Source organism: Quercus robur, chromosome 10 (genome assembly GCF_932294415.1).
Source record: "Quercus robur chromosome 10, dhQueRobu3.1, whole genome shotgun sequence".
Taxonomy (NCBI): domain Eukaryota; kingdom Viridiplantae; phylum Streptophyta; class Magnoliopsida; order Fagales; family Fagaceae; genus Quercus; species Quercus robur.
The window spans coordinates 45,384,975-45,412,797 of NC_065543.1; the positions used below are offsets into that span (position 1 = coordinate 45,384,975).

Below are 27,823 nucleotides of genomic sequence, written 5' to 3' on the forward strand. Positions count from 1 at the left end.
ACCTTAAAGTGAATAATTTAAAATGTAATTACCTCTTGATTATTATGGGAAAAATCAAGAAGAAAAAAACATCTTATTGCAAATGGAACTTATGATTACATTGTCCTCATAAAATGAGAAAATTAAAATCACATAATTCTTTTCTTAGTAACAGACTAAAGAAAAGTTATATCACTTTGATCCCAGCTTACAATCTAAAAAACAAAAATTAGATGAAAATATACTAATCTAGAACTCTTGATTTAAACTCAAAGATTATTTCTCAAAAAAACATAAAAAGATCTAAACTCAAAGACTAAGTTACTGTTACAAGATGGGATTGTTTTTAGCACCCATCTCACCTAATTCGAAGATTGGTCTCATAGAATTAATGGAAAGATTTAGTTTTCATCATGCAATCAAGCAATAATGTCATACCAAACATAATTGAAGTACAAAAATAGCAAAAAATGACAAGCAATCAATTAACTATTTACATAACCGCTGCTTACTTTCAGCGTGATGGTTACTCCACAGGTATAAGTTCTTATAAGGTGGAAGGATAAAGATTGTTGTATATATAGCTATATACAAGGATAGGTTGTAATAATGATATTTGAGTTTGGAAAATATGGTTTCATAAAGAGAAAATTCAAGTTCTGAAATTTTCTAAGTGAAAATTTGAAAATTTGAATTTTCTGGAATTTTCTGGTGACTGTTCAAAAAGGTTGAAGAGGTTTCAATCTTTGTTAATTGTTTTATGAAAAAATAACTAACTCTCCATACGTGCATTTTCATGAAACATACGTGCCTTGTCATGAATAGAGGCTTATGTTCACTTGAAAAATAACTAACTCTCCATACGTGCCTTTTCATGAAACATAATCCTATGGGTATAAATAGAGGCTTATGTTCACTTGAAAAATAACACAAGAAACACAAGAAATCCTGTGGTCATTCTCCAAAATTGTTATCTATAGAACTCAACATCTAGGTTGTATCTTGGAGACAAATTTGTGATAACCCTTTAGCAACAAAAGTGTGGGGGGGAGGGGGGGGGGGGCAAATATTGTCTAAGGAAAATGATATAATGTCCCCAAGTTATCTATTTTATATTTTTCTTTTGTGTTAACCTTGTTCTTCCATTATTACTTTGTGTAATATCCCCAACAATCTTAGACAATATTTGACTATAAGACAAGAAGTAAATGATGGTACAACTTTGAAGGTGTTGAACCATGGTTTGGTGAAATTGGATCACTTTGATGGAACCAATTTTACACAATAGAAAGAGCAATTGGCTTGGATTTGAAGAGTTCTTCAAATGATGAATCGATCATAAAGAAGATTCAATTGAATAAGTCTTAAAGAAAAAAGTTTCTTTGTTGGCAAGACAAGGTGATGATTCTTTCACATTGTGAATGCATTAAAAGCCATGTTCATAGTTTGAACATTGAATGTACGAATTTCTTGTTCATGGGCAATTTGAATTTCAAATTGATTGATGAGTTTCTTTGTTAGAATATTTGCATGTGTTGCGAATTTATTTGAATTGAGATATAAGAATGAAATTTTAACATGTTTAAATGTTATAAAGTGAAGTAGAAAATCTAAAAGATGAGAATTTAAACTCTTAAAGTGATAGAGTATATGAATATTTTCCTAAGTGATTTTCTAAACTATGTGAAGACATTAAGGAACATGTCAGAAGATCTCACTTTAGATTAATTCAGACCACATCACTGAATTGAAGAGGAAAGTCTAGTTAGAGGTATATCTAACACCGATCCTAAAGTGAATCTAAACAATGTTAAAATTTAAAGTTCTAGTAAGAACAATAAACACTTGAATGTGAATAAGAGTATGAATGGTTTTAGAAGAACAACTCTAAGGATCCCAACAATGACAAGTAGAATGTCATGTTTCCTTTGTGGAAAGAAAGTCCATTACATTTGAGAATGTAAGTTCTTAAAGAATAAGAAGGATGAAGATGGAAGTGCCAATGAAGCAATTATCATTAAGGATATTAATGCTATGGTGAGTGATGTATGTAATAAATATCAGTATATTTCATATGACTGTAATTACAAATCCTTTCAATTGGTGTTTTGATTCAGGTGTAATGTTGCATGTGTGCAACTACAAGGCACAATTCAAGACTTATGAAGAGTCTTCCATAGAACTAGAGGTGCCTGTGGACATCCAATATAAGGAAAAAGTTCATGGAAAGTACATTGTTGAAGTGAAATTGAATTTTGGCAAGACATTCTCTTGACCAATGCTATCTTTTTCATGAACCTAATATCAAGAAAAGTGAATTTGTTATTTAAGAATGGTCTTGTCCAAGAATGGGATATTATTAGGCAATGGATATGTTACTATCTGAGTGTTATTTATTAATATGTTTTGGTTGTGCTTATATTGTTGATTCTTTATTTGTAGCATGCTAGATTGAGACTTTTAAATTTCAAATTCTTGAAATTTATATCAAAACATGATATAATTTATATAAGCATGATGATTTGAATTGAATGGTGTATTAACTAGAAATGATGAATATTTCTAAATGTATATTATTCTTTATGAGTAACATGTCATAATACACCAAAGTACAGTCCCTTATACACCCTAATAAAATGGTTTGGTCAAAAGAGAGAACTCTATTTGATATGGTGAATGTCATAAACTTGAATGCAATCAGCTAAGTTCCTATCTAATCAATGGGAAGAAACTTTGTTTAGTATATGCTATGCGCATAATAAAGTTTCATCTCAAAGGTATTTCATATGTGTTATGAAATGAGAATGTGACCAAATGTTTATCATTTTAAACTGTGGGGGTGTTTAACCTTTTGTAAATGTTAGACCAAAGATGACTAATTAGTCAAGGAGCTATATAAAGTGTATATGTAGGTTTTGAGTAAATTCAAGGATACATATTTTATTAGACTTAATGTCTAATATAAGATTGAAATCAAAGGATATTGAATTTATTTAGTTTAAATTCAAAGATGATTTCAAGAATACCCCGATACCTACTTAAACACGAGTAATTGACTCTAATGTTAAATATCACATTAAGTGATATTAAATATTTAAATGTGGTTCACTAAGTGAACAAAGGTAGAGTCAAAGTATGAGAAATAAAAAGGATTTTAATCCAAATTTTATTTCATGTGAAGTTCTTGTTTACCTTATTAAAGATAATAAAAGTGTAGTCCTAATTAAATACCCATGTTATTCTTTGAGGGAAGTGATCCTAAAGTTTTAGAAAGCTTTGTGTTTCTAAAAAGATGTAGTTTTCTATTGTAAAAACTATTAATGATGAGATAGACTTGATATTATTTAATAATAATTGGATCTTAATGGATCCATATCTAGCTTTAAAACCAATTGGTTGTGAGTGGGTATTAAAATAAGATATAAAATCTTTTGGTCTAAGGTTAATAGTAAAAGGTTTGAAACAGAGGGAAAAGATAGATTTTGATATCTATACACTAGTAACTATTTGTGTTATTAGTTTGATATCTTTAAAACCATTCATATAATTTTAAATAAATTCACTATATTCTATTATTAAATTTTTGTTATATGTAATTACAGTGTGTGTATATATGTGAATTTTGGAATGGCTGAGAACCCAAACTATGGGGTTTAGAAACTCAAATTGTGGAATTATGATATCTAAGAAGTGTGGGGGTATAACCCTTAAACGAGTCATGGACTCATAAGAATGCTAATGTGTATCAAAGATGTGCTTGTTAAAGGTATTGAGAATTAACATCGAGGGATGTTAAATTCATTGTGATTAAATTCTACTGTGTGTGGTAGATGTCTTGAGTTTAAACAAGCACATATTGTGATCCTATTTTGGAAGTACCTATTTGTGAAGTATAGAGAGTACAAGAGAGTTCATTAATTGAAAATTCAAAGATCAATAATGAAATATTGGAATGTGTCTCCACATATAATTTGAATATGCATCATATAGATGTGAAGTGACTTAAATAAAATAAAAAAATAAAAAAAAAGTGATCTTGGTAAGGAAGTTTGCTTGAAAGACCTATGGGTTTGTACTTCCTTAATTAATTAAATGAAAGTCTTTTATGAATGAGAATCAAGTAAAGAAATATAGTGGAGATGTGCACTATATTAATCTCATTTTGAGATTCATGTTATCTCATTTTGTTGAGATTAGTAATTTCTCATTCTATTAGGAATTGTGTTATCTCATTATGTTGAGATTAGTGTTAAGAACTTGCTTCTTAGATTTTAATATCTTTAAAGGGGCAAAAACACTTTGATTCTAATAATAAATAAAGAAATTACTGGAAGGGCGGATGCACAGCTCGAGTTTGCTAGTGAATTAAGTACATGTTGCACATCATGTATGGAACTAAACTAAACATTGTCTTCACAGTATATAGACTTTCAAAATTTCTAAAACATGAGGTTGATCACTAGAAATTGCTTAATTGTGATGAATATCTATTAAATAGAATATTCAAGTTTAATTCTATTATTGATGTGAGTGATAATATCTATGTCTAGTTAGACAATCACTACATGTGGGGGTTCTATGTGTAAGCATTAAAGAAATAAGGTGTATTTCTTACTCTACTATGGAATTAAATTGAGAGCATTGATTACAATGATAACGGACAAGGAAACAAATTGGCTAAGGTCTTGATAAAGTGTTTTGGCCACGACCATAGTAAGCCATTTCTTGTACTATAGTTGTAAAACTACAATGGGTATTGTAAACATGAGTTGTATACAAAGTGAACTTAGACTTAAAAGTCTAAGACAAGAATACGTAAGGCAAGTCAAATGTGGTTGGACTAGTCTATTCCCTACGTAATTCTATATATAAAATAGGTCATTTACTGAAGTGTGTCTCGAGACTTGGTAAGGATAACATCCATTGGAATGGGACTAAAACCATTCTTTTAAAAGAATCACCAATAGTGGGAACTCAACCTCGAACTGATTATATCTAAGAGGTTTAAAGAGTAACAACAAGCTATTGATACGTGATTAATAAGAGCACTAAATTTGTGTCTCATTCAGGATGGATTAGTGCACACTGTTACGATGAAATTGAGGATGAGTTTTAAACTCTTAATAAAGTTCATAAATCATAAATGTTTGTGTAACAGGGACATAAGAAGGAACTTCACCTTTGTGAACATAGGAGTGGTGCCACTTCTAGCAAGAGTAAAAGGGTTTTCTCTTGTGCATGTTTACTAAACCAAGTAGAGCATAAGGCCATGATAGTACTAACAACTTGGATTTCTAAATGTGTTATGGATGTTCTCATATGTGTGTCGTTTCCAATTTCAACACATAAGAGTTTTGGTTTAAGCACCAAGCCACTATTAACTCTGTTGATTTCTTGAGCAATTACACTAAAAGGAGATTTAAGTTAAAAGACACCTTCCATTATGCATGATATGATATCAATCAAGTGAGACATATATTATTACAACCTAGTGGGTGATTGTTGTATATATAGCTATATACAAGGATAGGTTGTAATAATGATGCTTGAGTTTGGAGAATATGGTTTCATAAAGTGAAAATTCAAGTTTTGGAATTTTTTAAGTGAAAATTCGAAAATCTAAATTTTCTGCAGAATTTTCTGGTGACTGTTCAGAAAGGTTGAAGAGGTTTCAATCTTTGTTAACTGTTTTATGAAAAAATAACTAACTCTCCATACGTGCCTTTTCATGAATAAAGGCTTATGTTCACTTGAAAAATAACTAATTCTTCATACGTGTTTTTTCATGAAACATAACCCTATGGGTATAAATAGAAGTTTATGTTCACTTGAAAAATAACACAAGAAACATAAGAAATCTTATGGTCATTCTCCAGAATTGCTATCTGTAGAACCCAACATCTTGGTTGTATGACTTGTATCCTAGGGATAAATTTGCAATAACTCTTTAGTGATAAAAGTATGAGGGCAAATATTGTCTAAGGAAAACGATATGGTGCCTTCAAGTTATCTATTTTATGTACGTCTTTTGTATTAACCTTGTTTTTCCATTATTATTCTGTGTAATATCCCCAACAAAGATTGAGGTACAAGTTTTTAGAAAAGAGCTTCCCACTTATATATATATATATATATATATATATTTAGATGGGGTTAAATTGACCGGAATTTCCATCTCAAATAAAAAAATTTAATTCTCTACATATATTTTAATCACATGATTTGTTAAATTATTTAAAAGTCACATGGCTATTAGATAAGTCTTGTAACATCAAATAGACATGAAAAATCATTTAATTTAATCATTGCATAAGAGAATGGAGGATTTTTTTTTTCTCTAAACTGATTAGAGAAAAATTAAGTTCTTTATGAAAAGAAAAGTGTATTTGATCAAAGCAAATGAGTATCAAAATATTGGACCTTTGGGGGCATTGTAGCAACTAAAGGCTCGGTTAAGATTGCAGTGAATATGTTCATATTTCTTATGACTATGTTTGCGGAACAAAGCGAAATTGGTGATGAGAGTTACACTTTAGACCTCAATTTTATATTTTATGTTAATTTTAAACTAACTATCAAATAAAGCCCAATTGTTAATGAAATTAGTCAATTAACACATTCATGGCTACATAATCAAAACAGAAAATCCCAAACAATCGATCACACCCATAAGAACACTGAAGTGTCATGGAGAGAAAAAACCCAAAAAACTAGGCAGAAAACTATCTGGGTACTATAGCACCAAATGATCCATAAACAAGAATTGTCACAATACAAGTCATTTACAAAATCCTCCAATCTAAATAATGACAATATACTTGAGTCTCTTGCTCCTACTAGCAATTGATGTTAATCATTAGATCTGAGAATACCAATCACAATACCAATCACAATACCATCTTACAAAATCATTACAAAAGAGTTATCGCAAATTTATCCTCAGGATACAAGTCATACAACCAAGATGTTTGGTTCTACAGATAGCAATTCTGGAGAATGACCGTAGGATTTCTTATGTTTCTTGTGTTATTTTTTAAGTGAACATAAGCCTCTATTTATACCCATAGGGTTATGTTTCATGAAAAAGCAAGTATGGAGAATTAGTTATTTTTCAAGTGAACATAAGCCTCTATTCATAAAAAGGCACGTATAGAGAGTTAGTTATTTTTTAATAAAACAGTTAACAAATATTGAAACCTCTTCAATTTTTCTGAACAGTCACCAGAAAATTCAGATTTTCGAATTTTCACTTAGAAAATTCCAAAACTTGAATTTTCACTTTATGAAACCATATTCTCCAAACTCAAACATCATTATTACAACCTATCCTTGTATATAGCTATATATACAACAATCCCCCACTAGGTTGTAATAATATATGTCTCACTTAATTGATATCCTATAATGCATAATGGAAGGTATCTTTCAATTTAAACCTCCCTTTAGTGTAATTGCTTAAGAAATCAATAGAGTTAATGGTGGCTTGGTACTTAAACCAAAACTCTTATATGTTGAAATCAGAAACAACACACACATAAAAACATCCACAACACATTTAGAAATCCAATTTGTTAGCACTATCATGGCCTTGTGCTCTATCCGGTTTAGTAAACATGCACAAGAGAAAACCCTTTTACTCTTGCTAGAAGCGACACCACTCCTATGCTCACAAAGGTGAAGTTCCTTCTTATGTCCCTATTACACAGACATTTATGATTTATGAACTTCATTAAGAGTTTAAAACTCATCCTCAATTTCATCGTAACAGTCTGCACTAATCCACCCTGAATGAAACAAAAATTTAGTGTTCTTACTAATCACGTATCAATAGCTTGTTGTTACCCTTTAAACCTCTTAGATATAATTAGTTCGAGGTTGAGTTCCCACTATTGGTGATTATCTTAAAAGAAGGGTTTTAGTCTCATTCTAATGGATGTTATCCTTACCAAGTCTCGAGATACACTTCGGTAAAGGACCTATTTTATATATAGAATTATATAGGGAATAGACTAGTCCAACCACATTTGACTTGCCTTACGTATTCTTGTCTTAGACTTTTAAGTCTAGTGTATACAATACGCATTGTAGTTTTACAACTACAGTACAAGGAATGGCTTACCATGGTCGTGGCCACAACACTTTATCAAAACCTTAACCAATTTGTTTCCTTGTCTGTTACCATTGTAATCAATGCTCTCAATTTAATTCCATAGTAGAGTAAGAAATACACATTATTTCTTTAATGTTTACACATAGCACCCCCACATGTAGTGATTATCTAACTAGACATAGATATTATCACTCACATCAATAATAGAATTAAACTTGAATATTCTATATAATAGATATTCATCACAATTAAGAAATTTCTAGTGATCAACCTCATGTTTTAGAAATTTTGAAAGTCTATATACTGTAAAGGCAATGTCTAGTTTAGTTCCATACATGATGCGCAATATGTACTTAATTCACTAGCAAACTCGAGCTGTGCATCCGCCCTTCCAGTAATTTCTTTATTTATTATTGAAATCAAAGTGTCTTTGCCCCTTTAAAGATATTAAAATCTAAGAAGCAAGTTCTCAACACAATGAGATAACACAATTCCCAATAGAATGAGAAATCACTACTCTCAACAAAATGAGATAACATAAATCTCAAAATGAGATTAATATAGTGCACATTTCCACTATATTTCTTTACTTGATTCTCATTCATAAAAGACTTTCATTTGATTAATTAAGGAAGTACAAACCCACAGATCTTTCAAGCAAACTTCCTTACCAAGATCACTTTTTTTTTTTTTTAAGTCACTTCACATTTATATGATACATACTCAAATTATATGTGGAGACACAATCCAATATTTCATTATTGATCCTTGAATGTTCAATTAATGAACTCACTTGTACTCTCTTTACTTCACACTAAGATTGTAACAAGATTGTAACACTAAGATAAATCATGCAAATTTGGCGTGAAATATGCCAACACACTAAGATTGTAACAATCTCTCCCTTTGGCAATTTCATGGCAAAACACCCCATACAAACTTTAGGCATAAATTTGAGTTGGAACAATGGTAACAACTCACTCACACCTAATCTAAGCTTATGAAGTAAATCAACATCTTCAAAACACACCTAATCTAATGCATGGGAAATAGATAGATAATATAATTCACATAACATAATCACTTAGCTCAAAACTAAACCAAACAAGTTATGATTAGTATATAATAAAAGTGATGGTAGTCATGGTGCTAGTGAAAATGATTTTTACTAATTGGAATATGTCATCACAACAAATTGTGAAAAAATTATGAAATTTATTATATATATATATATATATATATATATGAGATGGGTTCAAATTACACCTGGTGTAACTCCACAAGAGTTACACCTTTTTTAAGCCATAGATTTCCAAAAGATCTAACAGTAAAAAAGAAAACATCATAATTCTTTACATCATTAAATGCTTTTCTAATTAATAGCATCCTCATTATCTCTCTCCTTATTAAATATTTCTGTGTCTCCTTTTTTTTCTCTCAAATTTCTGTGATAGATGCGCTTTGTTGATGGCTGCACAATAATGCGAGCAACCCCAGTTGTTGTATCTCCTCCTCCACTGTGTAAAAGCTGAGCACAGTGTGATGGGGTCAATGGTGTCCTTCTTTCCCATTTGTTGCAAGTCTCAGATGAAATCCCAATAGCTCCATTCCCAAGCATGGTTGTTGCTTATGCTTTTGTCTCCTTTTTTTTTCTTTTTGTGTTGTGTGTTGTTGTTTTGTGACCATAAGAATTGAATTTGAATTCAATGCAATCGAGAACAATGAAATCAAAGAAAGTAAAAAAGGTTTGCGTGAATTTTGAAGAATTACTTGGACTGAGGTGATGGAAAGAAAAGAGTGTGGTTGGACGCTCTTTTCGCTTCTGCAAATGGTAGTTTTAAAATGTTGGTTTGTTTTGTTCTATTTTGTTTTTATGGTGTGTGTATGAGTAGAGGATCAAATGAAATGAAATAATAATAAAAAATTCAATTTTAGATGAATAGAAGAAATAATGAACCCGCACTCCGTATGAACCCAAAAATAAATAAAAAAAAAGGCAATATATAAAGAGTAAAGAATGAACGATTTGCCGCTCCTGGTGAATATCTTCCTAAAAAAGATGAGGAAAGTGATAGAGGTTTTATTGAGGGGAGAAAAAAAAGGAGACAATTGAAATATTTAATAAGGAGAGAGATAATGAGGATACTATTAATTAAGTATTTAATGATGTAAAGAATAATGATGTTTTCTTTTGACTGTTAGATCTTTTGAAAATCTATAGATTAAAAAATGTGAAATTTGAACCCATCTATATATATATAACTGTGGTTAGAAACCACACTCAACAACATGTTCACCAATCCTGGCGTGGACAAGTGGTTCGCCACATAAGTACAGTTCATCTATAACCAAGATTAATGTAGTTAGTAGAGTACCTTATGAATTAATTCAAGGACAAATCGGAAACAAAGGATCAAGTTACATGCGTACAAATAGAGTAGTTGATAATTCAAGCATGAACACACAGTAACACAGCCCCAGTCACATCTTTTTATTTGCTTCCTAACTAGTTGCGTCTTTACAGTGAGTAGCATTCGACATTTGCGTCTGGCCAAGTTTTTGTTGAAATAAGAAAAAAAAACGTGGCATTTTGTTTCTCACATACAGTTATAATCATCCCAGTATATTGCTATATAATGAACTTAGGAAGATATGCTTTGTTTTGGAAAATTATCAAATGCGCAAACTCCATATTTGTATTTCTATTTTCTTCATTTTCTTCTTCTTTTCATCCTTATCTCTTGTCTGGACATTGCAACTATGGTTAACACTGAAACAAGTAGAACCATTGTGGGTATCATTGGTTAGTACCTTAAAACTTCACCATATATATGTATATACAAAAATTTAATGTTCATGTTCTCAAGAACCTTTTTATTTCATTTTTATTGGGGAACATTTCATCTTGTGTCATTTAATTTCACCCAAGAATACTGAGGTTTTGTTCTTATATTCCATTACCATTTTTTCATTTGTTTCATGGCCATGGCCATTAGACACTTATGATCACACATACAATGAGTGGGGAATAATCCCTTGAAAACTGTCACTAAGTAGGTAAATTGTAAAGCACTATTGTTGAGAGCAAGGAAAGAGTGCATGATCACATTCTAATTGCACTCTTTCTAGCTTTTCTTTCCAACTACAAATTCACCTTTAAATTTGTCGTATTTAATCTAAATCTTCAAATTGATTCATTTCAAGTGAAGATCATTTTTCTTCTACTTTTATATAAGCTCATAAAAAAATTCCATAATAACTTACAAATGGTCCTTTTTTGAATTAGTACTAAGACTAATAAGCAGATTTCAATCTCTATTCTTTTATGCTTTATTCTCAAAGGCAAGATGTTATCGTCTCATTTATATCATTAATTCACAATTTATCCATGACTATGTTATAATGGGCCACATTATTGGTTGTTACTTGTTAGTACTGATAGGGTATATGTTATGACTCATGGACAGGTGGAGTTGGAAGGAGTTGCTGAGTCAGACAGTGGCTAAGTTATTGGGATCAAGATATTGCCTCATGTAGTAGCTATCATTAATTCAGTTGTGTTAGGATAATGTGTATTTGAATTTGATTGATAATTGAATTAAGTTGTTGTTAGGATGGAGTCTATCTTGTGATAGAACTCTAGCTGATAAGATTAGGAGTTATCTTGTTAATTTGAATTCCAGTTCAGTGTATTTAAGCATCAAGATGAATAAAACGAGGCAAGCAGAATTTAACCCAATTATTCTTTTCTTCCTTTATCTCTAGGAGGGTAGTCGCCTCAAATACGACTAATTTATCTAATTAACTGCAGTTCACTGCAATTGGTATCAGAGCACCCTCCAACATATTACTTTCTTGAATTGTTGGTGATGCTTGGAGTACATCACTTTGATTCTCTGAAATTTAATGGGATCCTTCATCTTTTGATTGTTCTTTGAGTTCCAAAAGAACATTGGATTGTTTATCTAAGACCTCTATCATTTGATCCCAAGAATCTTGCATCTTTGCTTTCATCCTTGCTATGCTTTTGGACATGTCCTTGGTAATATCAACTACGAGAAGGAGTTGATGGCCATCGTTTTATCGGTCCACCAATGGCGTAATTATCTGTTGGGGTGGCGGTTTCACATTCGCACTGGCCATAAGAGCTTGAAGTATCTACTAGAGCAACACATCTCGACCATGGATCAACAGAGATGGCTCATGAAGTTGATGGGGTACGACTATGAAATCGAGTACAGACTAGGTCATGAGAATTTGGCAGTCAACGCTCTTTCACAGTTACATGGGGAGTTAATCGCAATAACATGCCCACGACCCACTTGGTTGGCCATGGTTCACCATGAAGCCCACAACGATCCACTCTTGATTTCCATGAGGAACAACTTGCAAAAAGACACTAAGAACACTAGTGGCTATGAGGCACGTGGTGGGCAATTGTGGTACAAAGGTAGGTTGGTCTTATCTCCAAATTCTCTGTACAAGGAAGCCATTATTTGAGAGTTTCACAATACACCCGTTGGAGGACATTCCGGGATTTTTCGAACCTTTAAAAGATTGGCTGCCAACTTCCATTGGGTTGGTATGAAGCGTGATGTTAGCGATGTGATGTTTGTCAACGTAACAAGCACGATACGATGACACCGGCTGGTTTATTACAACCGTTACCAATTCCGAACCGGGTTTGGGAAGATGTGTCAATGGATTTCATTAAAGGGCTTCCAACGTCTAGCGGCCTCTCTGTCATCTTGGTAGTGGTGGATCGACTATCCAAATATGGCCATTTTATTGCTCTTAAGCATCCTTATTCAGTAAAGGTGGTGGTTGAGACTTTCGTAAAAGAAGTGGTACGGCTTCACGGCATGCCGCGGTCCATAGTTTCTGATCGGGATCCTGTCTTTACTAGTCGGTTTTGGTCGGAATTCTTTTGCCTACAAGGTTTTGAATTGCGTATGAGCTCGGCTTACCATCCTCAAACAGATGGTCAGACGGAAGTCCTCAATCGTTGCTTAGAGACTTACCTACGTTGCTTTGCAAGTTCCAAGCAAAAACAGTGGCTCCAGTGGCTGTCATAGGCAGAGTATTGGTACAACACGAGCTATCATACTGCCACTCGCATGACTCCCTTTAAAGCTGTTTATGGTCGACCCCCTGTAACCATTCATTCTTATGAGCATGGTGACACAACGGTGGCACAGGTCAAGCAATCCTTGCGAAGCCGAGATGAGATTCTCCGGTTATTGAAAGAAAGTTTGGTTACAACCCAACACAGGATGAAAATAAATGCAAATCGCCACTGCCGTGAATTGGAGTTTGCCACTGGTGACTTTGTATATCTACGGTTGCAGCCATTCAGACAATTGTCTATGCAAACCCGAGGAAATATGAAGTTATCCCCACGTTTCTATGAACCTTACCAGGTGGTGGAATGTTTGGGAAAGGTGGCCTACCAGTTAGCACTTCTAGCCAATTCCCGGATTCATCCTGTCTTCCACGTCTCACAGTTGAAGAAACAATTGGGACACTTAGACCGAGCGGCGCAAGAGCTTCCTAAGGTGCAAGACGATGGCAAGCTACTGTTGGAACCCGCTACGATTTTGGATTATCACTAGAGCAAGGCAGGGAAGAAAGTCCTTCAGGAAGCACTAATGCATTGGACAGGAACAGCAAGTGAAGACGCCACGTGGGAATCGCTTCTAGAATTACAGCAACAATTTCCCTATTTGAATCTTGAGGACAAGATTCGTTCTCCAGAGGGTGGGAATGTTATGACCCATGGACACGTGGAGTTGGAAGGAGTTGCTAAGTCAGACAGTGGCTAAGTTATTGGGATCAAGATATTGCCTCACGTAGGAGCTATCATTAATTCAATTGTGTTAGGATAATGTGTATTTGAATTTGATTGATAATTGAATTAAGTTGTTGTTAGGATGGAGTCTATCTTGTGATAGAACTCTAGCTGATAAGATTAGGAGTTATCTTGTTAATTTGAATTCTAGTTCAGTGTATTTAAGCATCAAGATGAATAAAATGAGGCAAGCAGAATTTAACCCAATTATTCTTTTCTTCCTTTATCTCTAGGAGGGTAGTCGTCTCGAATACGACTAATTTATCTAATCAACTACAGTTCACTACAGTATACTTCCTATTTGCTCAAGGAATTCATTCATTCATCTAAAAAGAACATAAACAACATCATTATTTTGACTATCTTTCCAACTTCTCTCTCTCTCTCTCTCTCTCTCTCTCTCTCTCTCTCTCTCTCTCTCTCTCTCTCTCTCTCTCTCTCTCTCTCTCTCTCTCTCTCTCTCTCTCTCTCTCTCTCTCTCTCTCTCTCTCTCTCTCTCTCTCTCTCTCTCTCTCTCTCACATTGATTGTTCCATGAACTTACAAATAGTCTTAGTACATAATGGATAAATTGCAGCCCCACATTTATCAAAATACACAAGGCAAGAGCAGTGGAAAGCTTTAAGCCTGATCCTTATGTAACAGCAGTACTCAGTTGCGCAATGTGGTGTTTCTATGGAATGCCCTTCGTCCATCCAGATAGCCTTCTTGTCATTACAATCAATGGCTTTGGGTTCATAATCGAAATCATCTATATCACCATCTTCTTCTTCTACTCTCCCTGGTCAAAGCTTATGAGTAAAAATAAATAAATAAATGTCATATATACTTTAAGCATTCAAAATTAAGGTTTATGTGCTTAGCATTTTTGAAGTTGCTATGTGATGTGTATATGGTTTCTCCATGTAAGCTATCTCACATTCTATACTATGTAATCGAGGTTTGTTGCATGTGATTTATTATTTAAATGACAAAGTTTAGTTACAAAATTAGTTATAGCATAAAACTATAACCTTACTCAATATTATTAATATTATGACATATTACAAAAATTTAATAATTGGATTACATGTTCTTTACGCTTTTAATACATATGTCAAATTTTGTGTCAATCAGATATTATTTACTATAAGATTTATAAGATTATATTTTATGCATTATTTTAAACTACAAAAACTTACAGTTTAAACAATTTATTGATGACGTAACTATTGATCTTTAATTTTCTAGAAATTTTGCAAGTATAGAGGATATAAGAAAATAATGTAATCCAATGGTTGATTTGTCAAAATTCACATCCAATAAAAAGATATCGAGTAAGGTTGTAACCTTAGGCTACAACTAATTTTATAACTAAATTTTGTCTTTATCTAAACACATTTTTATTTTGTTATATTTGCAATTTCAGCGGAAGATCATCATTGCTCTTGTGATTGAAACCATCTTCTTTGTCCTCGTAGTTGTCCTTACCCTGAAACTTTTCCATACAACAAAAGATAGATCCACCATTGTCGGGGTATTGAGCATTATCCTCAATATATTAATGTATGCTTCACCCCTAACTGTCATGGTATGTATATTGTTTCCTCAGTTGCAAAACTTAAGTATAGTTATTTATATGTTGTTTTTTATTTTCAGTTAAACTCAACTATGTGGTTGAATTGCATTGTATATATTGTATTAATTACTCAGCACAATTATATGGTTGAATTCTATTAGGAAATTTAAGATACAAAAACTAACAAAATCATACATATGGTGTCTAATTAGTTCAACTAGTAAAAATTTTAATGGTTGAATAAGAGATTTGGAGTTCAATCTCCGCATACACTAAAAACTTATTAATATCTTAATCTGATAATAAAGAGCTATTATCAAGATCGGACACCTAAAATTTACACATAAATATTTGTACTTTAATTATTGGTAATTATATTTGGGATTTGTTGATGAAAATTTGCAACATTTTTTTTTCTTCTTTTGGCAGGGTAGGGTAATTAGAACAAAGAGTGTGAAGTACATGCCATTCTTTATCTCACTCGCCTACTTCTGCAATGGAGTAATTTGGGTGATCTATGCAATCCTCAAATTCGATGTCTTCATCTTGGTAACTCCATAGACTAAGTATGCGTTTAAGATTACGTATTTCTTGGTTTATTTAATTATAAAAAATATTACTGCATTATTGAATTTAATCTAGTGTGGTACAGTGTTAATTTATTACTTATCCAAAAAAGAAAGTAGTGGTGTTTTAGTAATGGAACATCACATTCTTTTGCTATAATCCGTAGAGTTTAGAGAATATGAGAGCAAAAAAAAAATATCTATCTTGCTTGAGACTATTTGTTTTGTTTTAATAAGATGGATTTTTGTGTTTTCTAAATATAATTTTCTAGTTTTAGACTACATGTTTACAAAACTAATATGTTTTCTTGGTGAATATTTCCAATTATAATGAAAGGCTTTATGTACTATCAATTGCTAACGAGTTTTCAAAGGCTTTGAGCACCATTAGCATACAATTAAAACTAACTTCTTTTCTTTCTTTTTTTCCAAATTTATATTTTTGCTAGGTTCCCAATAGTTGTGGAGCGGTTCTAGGTTTGATGCAGCTCATTTTATATGCAAGCTACTACAAGTCGACCCAATGAGACTCAACACTACGTGAGCTTCAATTGGGAAATGCATAAACCATAACACTGCTAATTCTTGTTAAATTTTTGGAACTGCACTCACTTTTTTTCGTGTGCATGGATGTGATTTTACACTCCTGCAAATCAGAGAAAAAGATCCACACCAAAAAATATATATGGTGGGTCTCTAACAGGGGCGGAGCCAAGGGAGGACAAGAGGGGGCAAGTGCCCACCGACCTCCCCAAAAACTCCCATACATTAACCATCCATAATAGGAAATTTTTTATGAAAAATTGAAAAAGTTGTGAAATCGATTAGTTACTTTTGCATTTTTCTGTAAAATAAACGTTAGTAAAACCCTACTTATAAAGCTTTTTTCCCCTTGACTAAATTTTTCTATCTCGACTTTGCCCCTAGCATAAATAAGAAGACTTCTCTACTTCTAAATGAAAGCAATCTAATGTCCAACAATCCGTATAAGTACATAGCACATTTTCGTTTTTTTCCAATGAAAACAAAGTTCAATGGCCCCACATAAGACTAAAAGTATTGTCTTTTGTTGTGAAATTTTAAAGTACTCGCAAGTGCACGAACCGTACCAAAGTATAATTTGACAAGAACAAGATTGAACCCACAGGAACTTGAATGAACATAGGAAAATTAATTAAACCTTAAACAAACTAATCCTAATCTATTTTAATAAAAATTGGTTGTTTTGAAATTAAATAAACTAAGCAAATAATTAAACTAAGCAAAGATATAAAATAAAGCAGTAAAGATATTAAACAATCCAGAGAAAGAAATTAATGTTTTGGAATCCGCCTTGTTAATTCATATCAGAATATATTCATGCTCATTAATTTTTCCCAACCCACTGCATGATAATCTAGAAATCAATCTTGCTATCATGGAAAATATTATCATTAAAACTTATGTTTAAAAATCTAAAGCATATTCTTCTTTGCTTCCAAGGTATAAAATTAAATCATCAATTGTATCCATTGATAAACAAATCACACAAGATATCCAATTTTAAAATCAAACAATCATAATCCAAGCATTCAATTAATTAAGTTAAATCCTAAATCATGAGAAAAATATGATTGAAATTATATCTAGAATCCTAACTTAGTCAATTAATGTGAAGCAATAGCAATTTAAATCATTAAAGAACAACTACTGTAAGAAAAATTAAATCATATAAATAATATTGATAATCCTTAACCTCAATTATAAATTTAGCTACTTATAGTAATTGAAATAAAACACAAAAATAAAATACTAAACACTAAACTAGACAAATAAATAAAACTTACTGTCATAGACGAAAACCAAAAAGGGAACCGTGGCTCTATACTTTCAGCCCTAGCCGTCCTCCTTAAACAAACTAACCTAAAACATTATATAAGAGAAGTCACTCCTAATAGGCTAATACAATTGGGACTAGCCTTCTTAACATTGCTTTGATTTGCTCCTTTATAATCCATCACATGCGGCTGACCTAAAGCCTTATTAATAAAATCCCGACATGGCCCATTGCAAGAACTCCCAAATATGTGTTTTGGTGAAGAAATCAAGTGGCCCAAGTCAAGCCCATCTGTATCTCAACCACGAAAACAAGCCTTTAATTTCTTCTTTCTCTACTTTTCTTCACCACGTCAGATTAACATTAGTCCCACTCTTCTTATTTTTCTTTTTCTTTCCTTCACTCCTTGTTGGACTTGCCCAGCCTGCTTTTATTCTTTTCTTTTATCTTTGCTTGCTTCACTTCATGCTTGGGCTGGATCTCTCAAATTGGCTTCACTTAATTGATCATTATTCTGCCTCAAATAAAACCTATTAGCATGTAAATCCTTTATCACCTATAAGACAAAAATAATAGATAATTAGTCACAAAATAACATGAAAGTAATGCTGAAAATACAGATATGAGAGTACCTTATTGTCTATATTTCATGCACATCATCCTTTAATTTGACAGGTTTCCAAAGTATTAACGGTAAAAAATGAATTTACACAATTTTTTTCACAACAAATTTTACAATTTTCAGAACAATATTATATAGTATATACAATATTTCTCACAATAAATTTCATAATTGTTGAACATTCAATTTTCATTTAAGCTCACCACTTACACTACTTTATTATCTACCAATTATATAATTCCCAATGTCAACCTGTGATAATACCAACTTTTCTCCTGGTGGGTTCTACATGATCATTATTTTTTATTAAAAAAAATGGCCTACTTATATTCATGTATGGCACTAAAACCTAGCCTCCACTCTTTATCTTATTTTTTTTAGTTTTTAATTTTTTTTTTCAATCTTTTTTTGATATAATCCAAATTTTAACGGCTTAAAAGAATAGAGAAAAAATGTTGAATTCAACATTATTTTTTAATAGTATTCAAGGCAACGAGGATACAAAATTGCTAGTATATTGTTATACTCTAAACACTTTTACAATAATTTATTTCAAGAAATCAAATTGATTATTTAAACTCTATTTATTTAGATTAATCTCTAAATTACATTAATATATATTTGTGTATTTAGTTTGCTATTAATATCATTTTTTTTAGATTAATTTTTCTTTCAATTTGCCCCCCCTAAATTGAATTCTAGGCTCTACCACTGGTCTTTGATCTTAGTAGCATATAATATAATAGTACGTGTCAAAGCTTGCAATGTATCCTTAACAAAAACCCTAATCTCAAATTCATCATCTTGATTAAAAAGAAACATAAAAAATAGGATTTTTTTTTTCTTTAAAGATTTGATAATTGTAATTAATAGGATTAGATTTTTTTTGGGGGGGGGGGGGGGTGAAACTATCCATTGTTTTTATTTTAAAAAATATCATGTTGCAAGAGATAAGTGAATGATGTAAACATAAGAAAAATACTTAAGAGAATATAAATTTGTATTAAAAATGTAGACCAATATGTAGCAAGTATATCAGCATGCATGTATTTCTCTTTATTCAATATTGTGAATTTCATAATATAAGACAAGCATGCATGGTTATGTCTCTACCTTGCCGATGGTCATCTGTAACGTGTCTTATTTTTATTACCATTGGATGAGTAATTTTTTTAGTTTGTTATGGTTGATTCAAATGTGTGTATATATATATATATATATATATATATGAGTTTCATATGTCCCATTTAATTTGGTCCATGCATAAAGATCAAAGTTATCAAACCCCCCAAGAAATGATTTCTAATTCCGTCCTTGAAGACAAGAAATTTTGGAAATAAAAAAGTAAAAGCTTAAATATACTTGTTGAAAGCCAGCAAAATTCATAAAACATGACCTAAACTTTGGAAAGACTAACACTTCACAGTTCAAACCTCAAACTATAAAAACACACCATTGCCACCTCAATTATGACAATCCTTGCAAATAGCATCCCACTATTTATTTGAATTCTCTCCATTTAAAGTTCTATCCTTTCTGTACATTTGCATGGTTCAGATTTTTTTTTTTCTAAATATAGCCGTACACAAATTCATTAATTATTTCAATAATTTCTTTTATATCTACATCTGAAATTGGTCCAATAAATCCAAAAGATTGCTCAATACACTTTGATATATTATGCTTATCATATCTATAGGCTTGGAAATTACCTTTTCATTCAACAAGGATTTTCGACAACTAGAGTTGGACAGAACGGACAGAAGTGGACTGAACGGATTAAATGGACCGAGATGGACCAAATGGACCGTAGAGGACCGAAAAGACCAAAGTGAACAAAAATGACCAAATGGATCTAACTAGACCAAACGAACTGTATTGGACCGGATGGACTGAACAGAACCAAATTGGAACCAAATGGACTGAATTGGACCGAATAGAGCCGAAGTAGACCGAATGGACCAAAATTAGACCAAAATGTGGTACACTCGGTCTAATTTTGGTCCATTCGGTCCACTTCAGCTCTGTTCAGTCCAATTCAGTCCATTTCTATCTATTCGGTCTATTTCGTTCCAATCCGGTTCTGTTCAGTCTATTCGGTCCAATACGGTCTTTTTGGTCTATTTTGATCTATTCGGTCCACTTTGGTCTGTTCAGTCCTCTAAGGTCCGTTTGGTCCATTTCGGTTTGTTCTGTCCACTTCAGTTCTGTTTGGTCCACTTCTGTCCATTTGGTCATGTTCGGTCAATTTCAGTATACTTACTTAAGAATGGAAAAAAACAGGTTTGAGTTGAGAATACCTATTTTTAATTTGAATTTATTAAAAAAATATAGATGACAAAAGGTAATATTATTATTTTTAATTTAATGATATATGGTATTATCATTTTTTTTATTCTTTTTTTTTTTATCCCCTTCGCTAATATTAGTATTCTACTTTTTGAGTGAACTAAACAATTTTTGTGTTTTCTTACGATAAAATTTGAATTTGAAAACCAATTAAGGTTTTTTATTATTATTTTTTATAAAGTGGTAAGAAATTTGTAGATTTATGATATTAAGTTCATTATCAATTCTTTGATGAGTTGGATACTAATATGAAGTTGTGCCAAATGCAACCTTTTAGTTGTCAAAAATCCCTGCTGAAGGAAAAGGTAACATCCAAGCCTATGAATATGGTAAGCATAATATATCAAAGTGTATTGAGCAATGTTTGAACTTGTAGGATCAAATTTAGATGTAGGTATGTTGAAATAATTAATGAATTTGAAATATAAATGATGAACTGGGGAAAAAAAATTGTTTAATTTTCATTGTTTGTTGTAATTATTGTTGCTTCATATTGGAGTTGCATTACTAACACAAAAAATTGTAACTATCCCACACATTATGTGAACCTGCAACTAGTTATACTAAAACTTGTAAACATTAAGGTTGAATTATCGAATTATCCTACAAAATCCTAATAAGGCTCATCCCATATTCCCATGCCAACATCCTCTTACAACAGAACTTATTTCACCACACCAAACGCACTAGCACATCAATTTTACTCTTCATACCGAACTAGTCAGTTTTCCCCCTATTGGCCACTGATGTGAGACTCTTTTTAGTCCTAAAAGATTTGCAATTCCACACACTGATGTGAGACTCTCTTTAACAGTAGTCCTAAAAGATTTGCAAGTCCACAATACAATCAATTGTACTTCCTAAATCAAAAGCTTTGGCTGAGTCTCTTGAGTGTACATAGCAAGTGCATTGAGATAGAAATGAGGTTCATCTTGATTATAGCAATGATAATAATTATCAATTGGAGATCTTACAAAGAGGTTTTAAGGCCAGTCCAACAAAGACAGACAGGCCAAAATAAATACACATATTTGGTAAACCCAAAAGGTATTTCTAAAAAATATATTTAAAAAAAGAAAAATAAATAAAAGATTTACATTCACCCAACAAAGTGAAATGTAGCACAGCTCCTTAGCCTATACCCACCACCATGTGTTTCTCTCATCATGATATCCCAAATTCTAATCTCTTCACTGTTAAGTACAATTGAGGTTTCTCTGGTCTTCAAAATAATTACACCGAGTTGTTCAAGGGACTAGAGATTTTAGGGGCCACGATACTTGCGGAAGCACAAACAACCTTGAGGCTGATCAACGGGAATCATACCTCCACCTTTTGATGTGTCAATGGCCTCTAACATGGAGACTACCTCTTCCATTTCTGGCCGCTTATCAGGGCTGGCATCCCAGCATCGCTTCATTACATTCGCCAGGGAACTTGGGCAACATCTTGGTATCTCTGGCCTCAGATTCTAGGTAAGAAATAAATTAGTCAGAAGGAATCTCAAGCAGAAACACTCAGCTTGTTGGGTACAATGATTAAGATTCACGCAGAAAAGTTACCTGCCGAACCACAGCTGTCGTCACTTCTGAGAAACTAAGGTCTGGATATGGCATGTCACAGCAATATATCTCCCACAAGCAGATGCCAAAACTATAAACATCACATTTCCTGTTATATGGGCTGCCATTGAGAACCTATAAATCACCCATTTGACAAATCACAGAAAATCAGTTCATTGATCGATTGTTTCTGTTTTTTTTTAGCTTTAGTTACCTATAACACAGATCCTTAGGGTATGTGGAATGCAAACAGGAACTTGGCATGCCACTTTTGCTTATGTAGAACTTATATAGATTGTTTCATTAGTAGTTAAAAGGTGATATGGAAACCTTGAAATTTTAAAATTCTTGCTTGGTTTTGCCCAAACAGTTTATTAATCACGTAAGATTCTACTATTGCTTTTTAAAGTTGTCACTAAAAAAAAGAGGTGAATAAAGAAAGAAAAAGAAGAAAATTTTTTATCTCTGGGATTAGTGTGTTTGAATGAAAATGTTCCACATTTTGGATTGAGCTGTATTACAGTTTGCTAGGGTAATATAGTGAATAATAGCTGAAATATTAGGACCAGTACAATATCCTCATTGTACTAAGAGGATACCTACAAGTTACCAAAGACAATGAGAAGACAAATTTGCCTCTCTTGATATTAGATAGACTTGAGATTGATGGAGACATTAGTTGCACTATGAGAGACATCCACCCACAAAGCAAGATCTCTTTTTGTTCCCCAAGTACAAATAGACAAGCAAAAGTCCCAGAGGAATTGATGAGAAGTTTTTTATATGGTTTCAAAGTCGAAGTCAAAAAATTATCAAGTAGGAGTAAATAAAATGAGCATACCTCAGGAGCCATATAACCAAGTGTCCCTGTCTCCCCAGTCATGTCATTAGGATTTGAAGCCTCAACACGAGCAACCCCAAAATCAGCAATTTTTACTGTACGTGTCTTGTCCAATAGCATATTCTCCGTTTTTACATCTCTGTGAACAATCTTCTGTGAGTGAAGGTAACTCAACCTGCAAGATACAGTACATATGAGCCTTCTAAGAGCTTAAACAGAAGAAAAAAAAAATTCCAAATCACATGTCATTTTTTAATTGAAATACTACAAAGAAAAAAAGTACAAACACAGAGCAAGATTCAGATGGTGAGTACCCTCTAGCAAGATCCAGTGCAAGCTGGACAACGACATTAAAAGCTAGCTTCCTTCTCCTGTTCTTTATGAGGTAACCTTTCAGAGCACCCCCGGGAAGATATTCCACAACGACACAACAGACATTACTTGGCATGCCAATTGGACCATTATCAGATTGTATCTGTAGTTCTGATGTGCCCATTGTTGCCCCTATAAACTGAAAATTTGAATGACCAGGATGTTAAAGGTAAGAGATACGACGAAGCATGACAGAGTATTGATAAGTATATACTATTTTCTACCAAAAAAAAAAAAACACCAAGAGCCTTGTAGCTCAAGTGACGTCTCTTGGTATTTCTAACGGAAACATTCAGGGTTCAAATCCCTCCTCCCCCAACTATTGAATTATAAAAAAATAAATATATTTAAAAAATTTTAATTTAAAAAAAAAAAAAAAAAAAAAAAAAAAAAAAAAAAAAAAAACTATAGATAAAAGGAATCAACCTTTAAATGTATTGCAACCTTCAAAATTCTAAAATATTCAAATGCATTAACTCTTTTAGTTAATCACTAAATTCCAATAAATTCAAACTGCAACAGTTCTCAAATTGCCACTATGTCATTGGGAGTCAAGAGATGAAATAGAGAAAATCAAAGTAAAGAATATTGAAAATCAACATGAAAGAAGTGGTTTGAGGCTTCCCTATTCAAAAAAATTAGAAGACCCAAACCTACACCCCCCCTCCTTTTTTCTCTCCTTCAAGGATTGAGGCTTCCCTCAACGGTTAAAAATTTAAGGTTTGTGATATTAGTCAAATGGCCCAAAATATAGAAAGGAACAGCAAAGACAAAGAGGTCTCTTGATCAAAATGATTATATAAATTAGGCAATTCCTTTAAGTATATATATTGGTATTGAAGTCCCATGTGATAGCATATTTCAACCAGAATTGAAATCCATCTTTGTTCCCTTGGTCATTCTTTTAACCCTTGTAGTGGATAAGTTGTAGGGGACCACGACTCTATTGATGTTGGCTTCAACTGAAAAAGGTTGAGGTTTGATGCCTTTCCATCTGTGTCACTTCCATGGAGGTCCATGCAATGACTAGGTTTAGGTAGCTCAAGAACATCTTAATAGCTATGGATGTTTGAATTTCTGCATCTTTAAAGATATGGAGCAGCAATATCATTGTTAGTTTGTTACCCTCTGTGTTTGACACATATATATTGTACTGGCCAGCAGCATTTGAGCTTATTTGATGTACTAAAAATTGCAAAATAAATGCAAAATAGGAGGTAACGTAACAATGAAGATGAAGTGCCTCTGTATCTATCTAGAAAGATCTCTCATATGCAAGAAAATTGGTTATCCAAAATGGCCCTACTCCTCAGCTCCATATTCACCAAAAGTACTCAGCCATCTTGATCTGGTAATATCAAGAGAAAACGTCCTTGGACCACATATGGTATTAATATAACCAAACACAGTTAGATGATGATTAATTTCATGGGTCATTCAACAACATTAATGATGGAGTCTTGGAAGGTAATGATGAGGAGTTGTAGGTATGGAACTGCATGGGAAGCAGGGCCAGCCTGTATTCTATGGTGCATTTAGAGAGAAAGAAATCAACAGATATTTGAACGGGAGGAGATGGCTATATCGAATCAAGTTTCTTTTCTTGAAAACTCTCTTCAAATGGGTGACACACTCTCCTACTATCTCAACCTTTTCTCTGATGGAGTTTTTAGACTCTTTGCACTTGTATCACTAATCTTTCAGCTTCCTTTTCTTTCTTTCATTTCTTTCTATTTTTCAAATCCATGTATACTTCCTGTATATTACTTATAAAATTTAATAAATAAATAAAAAAAAAAAATATATATATATATATATATATATATACTAATGAGTTGCTCAACATCTTGTTATGATGCATACCAAATGGCAAAATAAATGAAACTTTATAGGAGAGTTCAGTTATAAAACATCCATTAGTTTAATTTGTTCCAGCGGACATTGAGTTCCTATAATCGAAAGCAATGGTCACTAAGGAGTCATGTTCCTTATTATTATTATTTTCCCTTTATTATTGATATGTCTATGAATATTTTGGATGTTTAAGTAAGCATTCAAGAGCACGAGGTTCATATGTCGCTTTAGTAGTATTGCAAAGCTATTGGAATATCAAGAAACAACAACAATAGAATCAAAATCAATAATTTCATAAAAAAGGTAAGAAGAAATTTAAAGCTTCCATAATCTTCACCACGTAAGCTAGATATATGAGTTGCTCAATCCAATCATCATGAGCGATAAAGAAGCATATGGAATCCAAATATGGTTTGTATAAATATAGAAGAAGAGATGAAAAAGAAATTGCAAAATAGAACTAACCTTAGTAACATTAGGATGTTCCAGCTTATGCCAGACAGCAACTTCTTGAGTAAAATCTGCCCTTAATGTAGCAATCTCAGAATCAGTCCTATGGCCCTCCTCACCCCAATCAAGCATTTTAACTGATGATCAAGAAAAAAAAAAAAAAAAAACAGAAAATCACTGTTAATGACTTTTTTTTCCTTGGATTTGCTGGGTAATATTGTTAGTCATTTGTAACAAATGCAACCCAGCGAACCCACTCAACATGACAAACATAACGAAAGTGGCTTAGATAATATTACAAAGAAACCAAATAGGTCTTAGTTTTATTAAATTAAGATAATTAAAAAACCAAATTTTAATCTTTGGATAACATACTATTTTAGAATTGTTGTTTTTCTTAGCTGATAAGACTTAAACCAACAGCTGTGATCACATGAAAGTTCAGAAATACAACAACATCATCATCAACCAAGCAATTGCAATCACCAGCAAAATTCAACCCAAGCCCGTGTGTGAGTCACGGATTTCAAAAGAGTACATTCATTTACAATAGCCAATCGTTGTTTACCTTCATAAGAGTCGATTGAATTCAGTTATAGAGATTAAAAATTAGAAATAAAAAGAAAAGTAGCAAAAGTAACCAGAATGGTCCCCCTAATCCAAATGGGACCAACCCCAAATTAAAATATACTATCAAAATCAACCAAATTGATCAAACAAAAGCACATGCATTTATGCAAAAACCAAGTTGGAATCAGTTCAATAGTCCAATAATCAAGAAACTATGGCATATAATGTAAAACAAATACAAGAAACAGTTTTCATAAAGCAGAATATACTCTGGAAATAAATGAAAATGGTAAAAACAAAACATCAGCACCCAAAAAAAAAAAAAAAAAGGAAAAAAAAAAGAAGAACTGGGTTTTGATGGGAAGAAAAGGAAATCTCAAAAAATGGAGTTTTCAAAACAAACCCAATTGAAAAAAATTGAACTTTTTCTCTTTGGTTGAGTAAAGTTACAAACTTTTTTGAGACAGAGTTCAAACAATCAAAGAAAAAAACATAGAAGGCTAAAATGACAAAGTGGTTGAGAGAGAGAGTGACCAGCGACATCAAGGCCGTCGTAGATGCCACGGTGGACGGTACCGAAGGTGCCACGAGCAATGGCAGACTTGATGGTGAGTTTAGAGGGGTCGATCTCCCACTCTTTCCGCTCTTTCTTCACAATCTTTGTGCCGGTAGTAGTGGTGGTGATAAGGTTAAGACCATTATTATTAGTACTTAAAATACTACTACTATTGTTGCTGTTGTTGTTAATAAAAGTACCATCTTCTTCTTTTTTCTTGTTCTTCTCCATGGTCCACGCTCTGTTGAGGTGTCTCTCGAGCTGTTCATCCAAGCTTTTCAAATCAATCTGATCTGCACGAACAAACCCATCACTGCTTTTCTCCATCTTTTGCTTTTTTCTTTTTTTGTGTGTGTGTGTGTGTGAGAGAGACAGAGAGATCAGAGCAGAGTCAGTGAGTGCTGAGCTAAACTTTGCTTGGTTTTTGTACTTTCACTATGAAGTTGTTGTTGTTGGTGGTGGTATTTCTGAGAGTTCTGGTTTTTCTTTCTACAAATATAAATAACAAATAATTAATATGTAATTTTTTAATTTTTTTAATTAAATTAATTAAAGTATATTTTTTATTAGTATTTTCTTCTACAATTCATCATCCATGTGGGCACATGGAACTGCCTGACCGTAACGTGTGCTTTTGACCCACTAGGGGTGTCTCTCTCCATATTTACGTTTTTTTTTTTTTTTTTTTTCAAAAAAAATAAAATTTGATTGAGGATAGGATGTACTATTTGATATAGATTGAGTAATATTAGATATCCAAAAAATAACACA

The 27,823-nt window shown here is 32.5% G+C and overlaps 1 protein-coding gene and 1 pseudogene across 1 annotated transcript; one reads left to right on the forward strand and one right to left on the reverse strand.

Moving 5' to 3' along the window:
• Window positions 1-10,849: 10,849 nt before the first annotated feature.
• On the forward strand, window positions 10,850-16,626 carry LOC126702729 (bidirectional sugar transporter SWEET5-like; annotated as a pseudogene).
• Window positions 16,627-21,756: 5,130 nt separating this feature from the next.
• Window positions 21,757-27,527, reverse strand: LOC126701669 (serine/threonine-protein kinase STY13-like). Its single transcript, XM_050399974.1, has 6 exons — window positions 27,031-27,527; window positions 25,942-26,063; window positions 23,565-23,761; window positions 23,251-23,425; window positions 22,410-22,544; window positions 21,757-22,318 (listed from the first exon to the last, which is right to left on the reverse strand). Exons 1-6 carry the CDS (start codon window positions 27,377-27,379, stop codon window positions 22,112-22,114), a joined length of 1,185 nt encoding a protein of 394 aa, XP_050255931.1. The 5' UTR covers window positions 27,380-27,527; the 3' UTR covers window positions 21,757-22,111.
• Between the last annotated feature and the right edge of the window lie 296 nt (window positions 27,528-27,823).

What these genes read in the sequence shown, in the direction of transcription:
- LOC126701669 (XM_050399974.1), bottom strand. Translation starts at nt 27,379, where the DNA reads ATGGAGAAAAGCAGTGATGGGTTTGTTCGTGCAGATCAGATTGATTTG. An exon ending in AACATCCTAATGTTACTAAG is followed by an intron (nt 23,762 to 25,941) that starts GTTAGTTCTATT and finishes TCAAATTTTCAG; the next exon opens with TTTATAGGGGCAACAATGGG. An exon ending in GCACTGGATCTTGCTAGAGG is followed by an intron (nt 23,426 to 23,564) that starts GTACTCACCATC and finishes TGTATCTTGCAG; the next exon opens with GTTGAGTTACCTTCACTCAC.